This window comes from Plasmodium berghei, assembly GCF_900002375.2.
Source record: "Plasmodium berghei ANKA genome assembly, chromosome: 7".
Classification (NCBI taxonomy): Eukaryota; Apicomplexa; class Aconoidasida; order Haemosporida; family Plasmodiidae; genus Plasmodium; species Plasmodium berghei.
In genome coordinates, this window is record NC_036165.2 from 398,460 (window position 1) to 412,249 (window position 13,790).

The 13,790-nt window shown below is 21.2% G+C and overlaps 4 protein-coding genes across 4 annotated transcripts; 2 read left to right on the plus strand and 2 right to left on the minus strand.

The window, feature by feature from the left end:
• Positions 1-591: 591 nt before the first annotated feature.
• PBANKA_0710400 (conserved Plasmodium protein, unknown function) lies at positions 592-2,146 on the minus strand (the record flags this gene model as incomplete). Its single annotated transcript, XM_034564010.1, has 2 exons — positions 592-772; positions 891-2,146. The coding sequence occupies 2 exons, from the start codon at positions 2,144-2,146 to the stop codon at positions 592-594; spliced, it is 1,437 nt and encodes a 478-aa protein (XP_034420849.1).
• Positions 2,147-4,001: 1,855 nt separating this feature from the next.
• Positions 4,002-5,702, minus strand: PBANKA_0710500 (conserved Plasmodium protein, unknown function; the record flags this gene model as incomplete). Its single annotated transcript, XM_034564011.1, has 1 exon — positions 4,002-5,702. One exon carries the CDS (start codon positions 5,700-5,702, stop codon positions 4,002-4,004), a length of 1,701 nt encoding a protein of 566 aa, XP_034420850.1.
• A 3,006-nt stretch (positions 5,703-8,708) lies between these two features.
• Positions 8,709-10,499, plus strand: PBANKA_0710600 (phosphatidylglycerophosphate synthase, putative; the record flags this gene model as incomplete). The annotated part of the gene is made up of 1 exon (XM_034564012.1): positions 8,709-10,499. The coding sequence occupies one exon, from the start codon at positions 8,709-8,711 to the stop codon at positions 10,497-10,499; it is 1,791 nt and encodes a 596-aa protein (XP_034420851.1).
• Positions 10,500-11,708: 1,209 nt separating this feature from the next.
• Positions 11,709-13,257, plus strand: PBANKA_0710700 (RNA-binding protein, putative; the record flags this gene model as incomplete). The annotated part of the gene is made up of 4 exons (XM_034564013.1): positions 11,709-12,399; positions 12,550-12,714; positions 12,897-12,978; positions 13,131-13,257. The coding sequence occupies 4 exons, from the start codon at positions 11,709-11,711 to the stop codon at positions 13,255-13,257; spliced, it is 1,065 nt and encodes a 354-aa protein (XP_034420852.1).
• Positions 13,258-13,790: the final 533 nt, after the last annotated feature.

Below are 13,790 nucleotides of genomic sequence, written 5' to 3' on the forward strand. Positions count from 1 at the left end.
TATATAATGCAGTTATGCGCGCAATATATATAATCACAATACCTCGTATATGCATGTTCAACACTCAATGTATTGAGCATATGCGCATCACACCAAATGGGGAAACAGTTGTCTAACTTTGTTTTGATATATTCACGTATATATATATATGTACATGCATGTCATATTCATATATGATTGAGAATTTTCAATAAGCATAAAAAATTAAGTATTGAAATATGTTTTGTGTTTGTAATACCTTTTGTTCTTTTATTATATTCTTATATATAACAATATATTTTTAAAAAAGTTAAAATGTTTTATATTACAATAATATGAGATTTAAAACGGCATTAAAAAAAAATAAAATCATACTAAATTAGCTCATATTTCAAAATATAATCCAATATTAAGGCAATTATAAATAAAAAACAAAATAACACATAAAATATCATTTAAACAATAACATATGATATGGAAATGCACAAATGTGTAAAAAATTAATTATGGGTTGGGGTATAATATGAAGTGTTTGTTTGGTCGTTGTGCATGCATGTTTTACACTGTTCATTTTTTTTTATTATGAATAAAAAATATTATAGTATTAAAAAGCTAGCCAACTATAATTTTTTCCATGTTTATTTTGCTTTTTTCAGCAAAATTGTATATGCAATTTTTATTATCATGCGCTGATAAAATACTATCTCGCTTTTCTTCTACAAACAAATCATCATATTCGTTTTTATTGCATAATTCTAGTAGCTTAAACCCGTCTCTCATAGCGAGAAAATGCCTAAAAAACGCACACGCATAATGAACAATTTTGAAAAAATATTAACATTCATACATTATTGCATGAAATTTTGAAAAAATATTAACATGGTCATAACATCATGTAAAAATAACTGTACCTCCAACAGACATAAGATCGAAGTGTGTCAGTGTTCCTCATATAATAATCTTCATGGCTCTCCAAAATGTATAACGTTTTATCCTTTAATGAACCCAATGAAAAGGTAAAGGGGAAAACATGTACTTTCTTGGTAGGCTCAACAAATTTATCTTGAGTATTTAAATAGTCGGATAAATATTTATATTTATCTGTTTGATTATTTGCTTGTAGTTCTGAACTGTTTGGAACCAAAACAATAACAGATAAAAAATGTTTACTATCATTATTCAATATATTTAATATATCAGTATATGTAAAGGTTTGGAAATATAAACGAGTAACTAATGTGAGATAAAACATGTCATCTGACGATATGTTTATTTCATCATTTGATATATAATTTATATATTTATTAAAATTGTCTAAACATATATTTTTCATATTTCGACTTTGATCTATAAACATCCATGTGTTTATAAAATAAAATAAAATACTTATATTCAAAAAGGATGGTGATTTTAGAATAATATCATTTATATTATTATAATTATTCAGTATTTCATTTTTTATACATATATTAAAATTATTAAGTTTTTCCATAGGGTTTTCACATATACTATATACAGTATTCGACAACGATTTATAAATTAAAAAAAATAAATTTGTGTTTACCACCTTTTCTTTGTTATAATAATAATTACTAATTTTATAATAATCTTTTATATCCATAATATCCTCATATTTTATAATATAATCTTTATATTTATCCAAATATTTTTTTAAAATTGATATTAAATATAATGTGTAATAATACACCACTTCAGCTTTTATATCAATCCCACAAATTGTTAAAATTTTCATTATCTCTGTTTTTTCGTTAACCTTTTTTATATATTCAATATCACTGTCTATATTTTCAATTTCACATTTTTTATATACATATTCTTCTATACTACTAGGATTATCAAAATTTAATAAATTTTCTTCATTTTTGACGACTAATATATTATCGATTTTTTTTTTATCTGCGCCGTCATTCACATAATTATCCATTAATTTTTTTATTTTTTGTTCATGTTTTTTTCGATTTCTAGCGAAATTGTTATTCGATAAATAATAATTTATTATATCCTTTTCCACTTTATATGTACTGTTCGATGAGGTGAAATGGCTTTTATTCAATATTGATCTCCATTTATTCGAACTAAAATTAGGAAGCTTGCATACACTTTTTATAAAAATTGAAAAAATATGTTTACCTCGACTTGCGTTCATAGAGATAAAGAGAAACAAAAAAAAAAAATTAAAAAAATTCTGACTTGATCATAAAAAAATAGGTGAACATTGATTATATGGGAAAATGTGTAAAATAACAAACTGTTTAATTTTTAGTTCTTTCTACTATTATCTCTTGTTTGTGTTTCCCATATAATAAAACTCACATTATATTTGTTGGATAGTTGTGAACATTGGAAAATTATAAAATACTATATATATACAACATATACACAATGTGCGTATGTTTGTATTTCTTAAAAAGGGGAGCTCATAATATTTAGGCCTAAATAACAATTTCACTTTATTTTTTTCTTTTTGTAAATTAGTTCAAAATATTTGCTTTATTATTATTATATTTTTTTAAGCAAACTAAGTACCCGATAAAACCATACGAACTATTTAATATACATATATTTTTCCAAAGACTTTAAAACATTTTTACTCTCATATATGAAATAATTTTATCCATATATACATATTTCTACAATATTTATAAGTTCTTAATAAATATATGGATAAAAAAAATAAAATAAAATTAGCTGCCTGGATGATTTGGCAAAGTTCAAATGTTGAACGATTAAAATTGGAGGGGAGAAAAACAATAATAAAAAATAACAAAAAAATAGCAAAAATATTGGAGTAAAAATACGAAAGTATATAGAATAAATACAAACCGTTATTTTTCAGTTCCATATGTTTTATACCAACTTTCGAAAAAACGATTTCTGTTCACCTATTTTGCCTAATAATATTTTTCCAGAAAACACAATCATATTACAATGCTCATATAAAAGTAAGAAAAAATATCCACATACGTAAGTATGTGTTTGTATAGGCATTTATACAACTTTATTTTAATTAATATGGAATTATATAGTTGATATATTTTTTAACTTGCAATTTTAATAATAGTAAATACCAATATTATATAAATGCACATAATATGAGTAGACTATACATATAATAACAGCTTAAATTTATTAAGGCCTCAATATAAGGTTGTTTCGATTTTATATACAATAAATTAGAAAAATATTATAAATAAATATATTAATATAATAAATAAAAATTACACGCAAATTATATATGCAAATTTTAGTCAAAATAAAAATAATATGTATGTATATGCATATAATATATATATATATATATATATATATATATATATATATATATATGCCAACGAAATGAATAAGGGAATAATACAAAAAAAAGGAAATATGGATAGCAAAATCATAAAAATGTTAAAAACATACTAAAATTAATAAAGTTAATAAAATTATTATCTTGTGGCGGCTTAATGATATGATGATGCTATTACCTCTTCGTTTGTGGATAAATATTTAAATACTATGAAATATACAATTTTCTTTTAATTTCTTCAAAATATATACTTCCATAAAGATATAATTTATATGTATTTATTATATCAAAACATTATAATATGAAAGCCAATTTTTTTTAAGAGATTTATACACTTGTATTTGTACACACAATCCTTCCCCAATACATATATAGAGATATATATTAATTTTGTATGTGCTTAATTTATGTAGCAAAAAAAAAAAAATATAAAACACAAAAAACTTTTAATGTATAATTTGTGTCTTATTTTTTTTTTGTTTGTGTGCATACATTCTATAATATATATACATACATGCCTATAATATATACGTGCATATAATGCACACATATAATTACAAGCATTTTATGTTTTTTTCCAAAGACATGGGGGTTATAATCAAAGAATGCTCAAACGATTTTCAATAATTTAAAGGATATAAAAATTTATGCGCAATTTTACGAAAAAAAATATTCATATACATATATATATGTACAGAATGGGAAACGGTTAAAATTTTCTGGAAATTTTATCCTTATAAACATATACTGAATTAACTATGTCAGTAAATATTGAATTTAAACTATTACGCATATTATAATAACTAAATATATCTGAATTTTTAATATTATATTCATCAATAATTTTATATAAACCTTTTTTCCCATTATTCATATTATATATATACTCTTCTTCATCATAATATTTTTCGAATAATAATGTTTGAACTTTTGGATTAAATCGTATATGTTTTTTATTTTTATTTTTTGAATTTTCTTCGTTTTTTAAATTTGAATTATTTTTTTTTAATATAGATTTCAATATTACATTATTTTTTTTCATTTCCTTTTCTGTATTAACACTTTCCTTATTATTATTATTATCGTGGAAATTTATATTTTGAAAAAATGTTTTTTGGGATTTTTTTTCATTATTTGTATTAAACATATTACCAAAAATATTTGAAGGGAATAAATTAGAGTTTTCTAATTTATTATTATTTTTGGTCATGCAATTAAATTGTTCGAATGTTTTTTCCAAATTATTTATGTTTTTTAGAATTAATTCATCATTTTGTTTTTCATTATTTATATTAAAATTATTATGAACGGAGTGATCTTTTGATATACATTCTGCATTATTCTTATTTAATTCAATTGAAGAATTTAAAGTATTTTGATTCGTATTATTTGTACATCTACTAAATTGTTTAATTATTTTATCAATCATAATATATTTTTTATAATTATTTAAAAGGTCTAACATAAAAGTAATAAATTTTAAATGTTTAAATTTTATTAAATGTTTTTGAAAATATCTATCTTTATTAAGCTTAAAAGATTTTATATGATTATTAATATACTTTTCTTCATTACTTTTGTTATGATTATCTGTTTCATTATCATTAATTGGTTTATTTTCTCCTAAATTAGAAATATCATTTTTCGATTTTTGTGTTTCTTTTTCCTGAACAACTTTATCTTTCCTTTTATTAAATGTTTTTTTTACCAAATTATTATTTTTTCGAAAAAAAAAATTATATATTTTTCGACTAAATTTTGTATTTATGCGATTTAATGAATTTGAACGATCAGTTTGATTATTTGCTACATCATAAAGTGAATCAGGATTTGAAAAAGATATATCATTTTCTTTATCATTATATTTTTCACCATTTAAAAAATTATTATCATGGGTTTTATTTGGATGTTCACATTCCATAGAAATCGAATTATTAAAACTTATTTCATTTTGTCCAATTTCACTTTTGTTTGTTAAGCAAAGGCTCGTATTCTTATCATAACTTATTAAATCATCACAAAATAAAAAATATTTATAAAAATCGATTTTATTTTCGTTCAAATATTTATTAAGAATTTCAGATTCCAAATTGTTTTGAAAAAAAATATCATGAGCACTGTTTTTATTACCATAACTCTTAATACAATTTGCTTCATTTTTACTATCTTTTAATAATACATAATTAAATAATTTATTTACACTATTTGTAATATATAAATAGAATAGTAAAAATAGTCGCCTAAAAAATGCTACAATTGTAATCACAATTAAAAATGCATAATATACTTTTATATATGTAAATAATTTTTTAGGCATATCCCCTAAATTTATTGTAAAGCTTTTCAAATAAACTATCAACATCAAATATAACAATATTGTGATATGTGTTTGTATTATTTTATCCTCCATTTTGTATCATTTTTTTTTTTAAGCATATATATAAAGTAGCAATGCTTTCTTTATAACACTGCAAATAATATAGAGTCTTGACATTTCATAACATTTCTGAGTAAATAAATAATACAATTAAACTTGTATACTTCTTTTTTGTTTAGCCTCGAATGGCATATGTACATGTTATACTCACATTCGGAATAAACAAATATCTATATCTGTACATGTAAAATATGACTGGGTCCCTATATCTACAATATGCTAAGGGGCTATACATTTGCATGTGTATAAAGAAAACACATATAATTCGAGATAGATGTTTATATGTAGATATTTATTTTAGTTAATCAAAATAGGATATTTGATAAAAAAAAAAAAAAAAAAAAGCATATTATTACTGAATATAATATTTTATGAATATATTTTTTTTAAATAATATTTTCTTAAAATTGTATAAATGTACAAAGATACAAACTTATTTATGTAGTCACGTATAAATAAATTCAATAGATTTAATTTTAATTTAACATATATATATATATATATATTTTTGCTACTTCATTTTTTTTTTTTCTCATTTTTTTTTCATATAAAAGGGAATAACACAAAGGAAAAAAAATTAAAGAAATATATGATGCCCATCATAACATAATTACGTATAAAAAAAAAAAAAGTAAAATAATTAAATAATAAATGAAAATAAAAACAAGTCAAAAATGCATTAATATATTTTTAAAATAAAAATAAACACCGAGGAAAAAATATAATGCGGGATTGTAAATAGGAATACAAAGTAAATAAAACAAAATCTTTATATTTTAAATGCGTATAATAATATTATTATTATTATCATTATCATTATTATTATTATTATTATTATTATATTATATATTCGCATAACTTATATTAAACTCGCACAAAATTTGGATTATGTATAACATATTTATTTCATGACATTTTATTATTTCACTTTGTTTATTCATTTTACTTTGTTTTTATGTTAAAATGCAACATTTGTAGTGAATTAATTTTTGTAAAAATATAACATTTCATATAATATTATTATTCTGGAATATATATTATATACTTTACACTAATGATAAGTTATTCAATATTTTAAGGAAAACAATCCTTTATATAAATAAATAAATAAGTAAAAGCAAACAAATAATTATGCATTTTTATATAATCGAATTATAAATAATACATTTTTTTTTGTCCAAGCCGGTTTTGTACAAATATATGTATGCAATATATGCACACAAAATAGCATTATTATTCGAACATTTTATGTGATAAAAATAAAATTAATTGTTATTTGGGAATAATATTATTTTATATATAATTGCTATTCCTCGTTATATGTGAAAACAATATTTAATAAATATTATAATATAGAAGTATATTTATATTTATTTTTTCAAAAAAATTAACTTATCATTTTTTTGCTGCTTTAACTTTGCTTCTTTTTTATTTCTAATTATTTAAAAAAAATTGTTCGTTTTAAGTAAAAATTAAATACATTTATAGGAGTTATCATTCTTATAAAAATGAAAATATGACACAATGGTAGTATATATGTAAAATTATTTTTAATTGAAAAAAAAACAAAATACCTTTGTATTATATATTTTCCGATTTATACTTATGTATTATATTTAATTCTCTGAAAGATTCATTTATCTACAACCACAACTATATGCCACTCATATGTTACATTGTCTATTGAAAAGTGAGGAAAGCAAAATTGTTAAATTGGTAAAATTTCTGTTACTTGTTTGGATGTTTAGAACGAATGTGAAAAAATTGTTTGATTTTTTTCAAAATAATCGTTTATTTTTACCCACCATACAATGTAATAAATGTGGAAATGAAAATTGCTACATTTTATTTGCCTAAATATTCACAAAAAATAAAAAATATATAAAAGTAAAAAGACCATAGAATAAATATCCTTTCCAATTTTATTATTTTATTCACATTCTAAAAAAAGCACAAAATGACACTGTATATGTTATATATATTTAGCGACCTGGCTAGCTTAAACATACAAAGAAATTTTGAATGCATATAAGTTACATACTTTTTATATACAATATAATAGGAACCTTTTTATTTACTACAATTAATATTTTTTATAAAAAGAAATAAGTAAAAAATTTTATAAACTATGTATAATTTTAGTCATTGACGTTATATTATTATTCATTATGCTTACATAGGCGTCTATGTACATATATAGGTATATTCTTAAATTAATATTTGTAATTTCGCCATTTTCCACATTTCCATATATGCTTAAAATTGGTTATATTTTTTAAACAATAATTAGTTTTTTTCAATTTCACAAATCTTTTTCTATATTCGATCATCCTTTCCGTTATATTATAACTAGGCTTTGTACTTGTAGTTTAGTTTTATTTTTTTAATTATGTAACTAGCATAGTCATGATATAATAAATGTGAAAATTATGACAAAATTTATAATGTGACCATTTTGTGAAGAATTAAATAAAACGCATATTCGTGTGTAACTACCATAAGGCTCGTGTTTTATTTTTTAATATTTTTTCATACCTTTTCATATATTTTCATATTTTTTTATATTTTTTCATATTTTTATATATTTTTTTATACCTTTTCATATTTTTATATATTTTTTTATACCTTTTCATATTTGTTCATATTTTTTTATATTTTTTTCAGTTATCTCTTATCCATATATATTGTATAGAATTCGGTTTGCATATCTTTGATATATATAACAATATAGTATAATTTATAAATACAATATTATGCATATAATTCCAAATTTATATGTTTGATTTAAACGATATTGCAAATCTAGTATATATGCATTTTCCATAGTTTCGGCATAAACTTATTATCCATTTATTCGAAAATGTCACTGCATATATATAACATTAAAATTTTTGAAAAGTCACAAATTGGAAGTATAGCAATTGAAAGCACATAAAATCGAATAAAAAATTTTTTTTTGAAAAAGTTAAAGAATATAAAATGCCACTAAAATTTAGTATTCATAACCCCAGGGTAACAGTGCTCCATACTCCCAATAAATTTTTCAAAACATTAAAAATATTATTTAATAGTTCAAAGGAAAGAATAGTGATTAGTTCTTTGTATATAGGAACAGGGGAGCTTGAAAAAGAATTAATAAATGATATAATAAATAATAAAAATATAAAAAATATACAAATAGATATATTATTAGATAAACAAAGAGGAACAAGACCGGAAGGAAAATTAAATGAAACGTCTATAGACATATTATCAAAATTATTTAAATATGGAAATAATGTAAATATAAATTTATTTCATAATCCATTACTTGGTGCTATGTTATATAATATATTACCATATAGAGTAAATGAAACAATAGGAGTTATGCATATGAAAATATATATGGGTGATGATATGGTTATAATATCTGGGGCAAATATTAGTGATAGTTATTTAAAAAATCGAAAAGATAGGCATTTTTTAATTGAAAATAAATTTTTAGCAAATTCAATTTATAAAATTGTTAATTGTGTACAACAAATGTCATTTTCTTTAAATCGAGATTTAACTATTGATTGGAAAAGCGATTTAATAAACCCTTTGATAGAATCTTATTTATTTCGAGAGCAGTTCTATAGAAGGATCAAATTTATTTTGAGAGAAATACAAAAAGATATTTCAGATTATAACATTAATAATTTTGGTACTGATTTACCCATCCATTATAATGATAGCACATTAGTAAATATCGATAATGAGATCGAAAAAAATGAACATATGCATGCTAATAATATTACTGAAAATGATGGCGAAATAAATATAAATTCAAATTATATTTCTACATCAAAAAAAAATGATAATTTTTTTTACCCTTTATATGAAAAAAAAAATATATTAACTATCGAGCTAGGTATGCAATGCCCCTTTTCGATTCCCCCAATTTATGATGAAACTGATATGCTTGAAAATTTGTTAAAAAACGTTGAAAAATATAATCAAAGTTTAATCGTTGCATCGGCATATTTAAACTTTACTACACCTTTTTTGAAATTACTTCGACGTATTTATGATAATTTGTTTTTAAAAAATGGGAAAATTAATTTTATTACAGCTGCACCATCATCTAATAGCTTTTACAAATCAAAAGGCATAAGTTATTATGCGCCTCTTGCTTATAGTATTATTGCAGATACATGTATTGAATTTGTTACATCAAATTTTCTTAATTTATTTAAAAATGTAAAAAAAACACCTGATTTAAAACAAAAATTAAATAACGCAACAAATATATATATGGAATATCATAAACCAGAATGGACATTTCACTCAAAGGGAATGTGGATAATTAACCATTTGGAAAATAGCGAAAATTATAAAATACATGTATGTTCAGAAAAATGTGAACAAAATATCCAAAAATTGGAAAATAAATGTTATAATTTGGAAAATTGCCTGAACATGTCAGAATTTTGTGACTATAAAAAAAGTGTGTATAAGAAAATTTTAAATGATGAAAATAATGATATAAAACAATTATTAGAAACCCCTGAATATATGCCATGGGTAACAGTCATAGGAAGTTCAAATTATGGGCATAGAGCTTCATACAGAGATTTAGAAATGGGATTTATCATTAAAACAAATGATCCATATTTAAAAAAACAATTTCAAGAAGAATTAAATAATATTTACAAGTCATCAAAATATGTAAATATGATTGAGCTTAAATTAAGATATTCACATTGGCTAAGATATATAGTCAATTTTTTTTTTAAATGGATCTTATAAAACATTTTTGTGTATATAATCCCGAAATTTTTTACATTTATGTACATAGATTACATACATTTTTTCTTATTGCATATACATGCAAATTTGCGCTCTATATACCCATAAAATTCCCTTGGATTAATAGTTCTGCATATAGTATTTATGCGTTACTTTTTACATATTTCTATTTAGTTTATCGTTGATTTCATTTTTTTTTAAGTATTCATTATATTTTTATTATCATACCTTTTAATATTATTCCAATTTTTATTTTACAATGCCCATAAATTAATTAAGAAACAATTGCAATGTTATTCGTTTAATTTTGTTTATCCATATATAATTAAATATGTTTTTATAAATTTAAATTGCGCTAAAAAAAAAAATACATAATACTATATGAACATGCATGTAATGCTATCATAGGTATTTCTTTAAAAAAATTGTTTTATCATTTTAATTAATGAGAAAATAACATATTGTAACTATACTTTTTTGCTACTCATATAGAGAGATGCTGAAAATTTTATATATAAAATATATTCTCTAAAGTATGTGGAAAGGATTAAGTATGTTGCAATCACTATTTTATTTTTTAGTATTTTTTTGTTTTTTCACTTTGTTTTATTTCTATATATACTTTTTGTAACATTACATTAAATATAGAACTGGTTAATATTATCGCGTATTAATACATATACATGATAAGTCAAAATACAAACATGGATTTTAAATAATCAGAGAAATCACATAAATCTATAACTGTTAAATTGTATTAATAATAAATGGAGGAAATATGTACTTCGATTTATATTTAATGTGCATTATTGTCCAAATTAGTTCATAATAATTAAAATAAAATCACATTAATATGCTAATATCAATACATGTGATATAAATCTGGTGAAATAAAAATACTTAAAAAAACGAACTTATATTTTAGTTATTTGTGCATGTTTGAAAATCAAAGTATCATCAAATTAACTACAAACAAATTCCTTTAGAATGTATAAAAAGGTGTAATTATACATATGTATATTTTTTCAACAATTTAATAAAAAGTATCATTAAATTATGTGATATATCTGTAATTGAAGTTGCATATATATAAGAAATGATAACATATGCGCACACAATAGAGATGGGGATTTGACAAAAAAATGGGAAAATACTATGAAGAAATAAAAGTGTTTTTTAAAATTTAACGAGTTAAGTTTTAATCGAACTATGATATATTTTTATCTTGTATTATTACTCAAATCACTTATGATCATAAATGCTTCTAAAATTTCCAATTTTAATAACATAAAAAAAAGGAATATATTTTTTATGCATAGTAATATTAATAAAAACAGCTATAGTAAAATAAAGATTGCTCATGACATATTTTTAAAAAGAAATCGATATTTTGAAAATGGTCTACAACACACTAAAATATTATTAGTTAATTTATTAGACAAAGACCAAAATGAAATATTTGATTTTTCAAATAATAATATAAAGGAAACTAGTACTAATGAAGAAAAGCGAAAAAAAATAAAAATAAACATTGATAACAAAAATAATAATAATTATAATGAGGAGAAAAGTTCTATAAAAGCCACGTTATCGAAAACCAAAAAGTTTTGTAACTATTTAACTAATAAATTAGGTCGATTAAATAAAAAATTACGAGAAATAAAAAAATTAGAAGCTATTTTTTATGCAAATCCTAATATATTAACGGAAGCTCAGCAAGTTAAATTAAGCAAAAAAAAACATATAAAAAACGAAATAGTTTTAATTAATAGATATAGAAAGAAATACTTTTCATATAAAAGAAATTTAATGAAAAATATAGATGATTTATCGCCTTTTTTTTATTCAAAAAAAAAAAAAAAAAAACAATTATGTACAAGTCAGGAATTTGCAGAAATTTGTAAGGAAAAAAAAACGCACACATACATCTAAAATATATGACTTGTTCATAAATAAGTTGAACATATTTGTCGATTATATTTAAATGCTTTATATACAAATAAAATTTGAGACTATATATGAATTTTTTATTTACTTTATTTTTTTTTAGTGAAATCTGAAAATCCCAAGGAAGCAGTGCAAAACATAAAAAATATAGACATAAATAAAATTCCAAGAAATATAACCGATTATTTGATATTTAACAAAATTGGAACAAGGGAAGATATTAAAATTTTATTTGGTCTCAAAGCTATAAAAATAAATGGAAATGCAAGTACTGGAAAAAAAAATTTACATATGCGAAAACAATTGTTTAATAGTTCTCTTTATTTATATATTCGCTTGTGCTATACATAATATATATGCATATACATAGAAAAAAAAAACACACACAATATAATTTAAATGATTATTTTATAAAAATAAATAAAATAATAATATATATTTTTTATTCAGTTGATGATGAAAATTATATACTAAACGTTAAGGAAGATGAAGTAAAAGTTTTTGATCAAGTTGTTAGGATCCACGAGGATCAGTAATGATAAATAAAAATTATGAAAAATAATACACATGAGTTTATATTATAATTTTTAAATAGTTACATGATATTTTATATAACCAATATATGTAACGATATTACATATGCATGTTGTACATCCCATAATGGACCGTTTACCTTTTTTACAGCTATGTTGTCAGAAAAAGATTTACAAAAAATCAAAAACAAATTTTAGAACAAAAAGAAAATGAAAAAATGGCAGACATAAAGAAAGAAGTTAAGGGTGTGGAACAATTTTTCAACATCAAAAAATAGTGCATATATATAGAATCTGCTATAATATATTACTCCATATATTATAGTCACCTATCTCATTTTTTTTTCAAACATAGGACGCGCTTTTATGTACTGTTCATACATTTGTAGTGACATTTAAAAAAAATTGCGCATATGTTTTTCGTTTTTTTATGAACATGAAATAATATTTTTTTATAACCCACTAAAATATTCTAAAAAAAATAAAAATATATTTTTTATTTGTTAAATGATAATATTTTTTTAGATTTAAAAAAAACATAAATAATAATAAAAATAATATGACAAAAATAATTAAAAAGCAATATCGCCCATATAAAAATAGTTAGGTGCACATTTCGCCTGCCTCTAAACGAATATTTGATTTTAATATATTTTGTTTACTAAATAAGCGCAACAAATATACAATTTCTCGTTCGGTTTTTCATTTCAATCGACAATCATACATAAAGATTTGTTTATATGTATATATTTTTTTGATAAAATTCACTCGTTCATATATTTGTTTTTTTTCATTTTTTTAATAATCCATA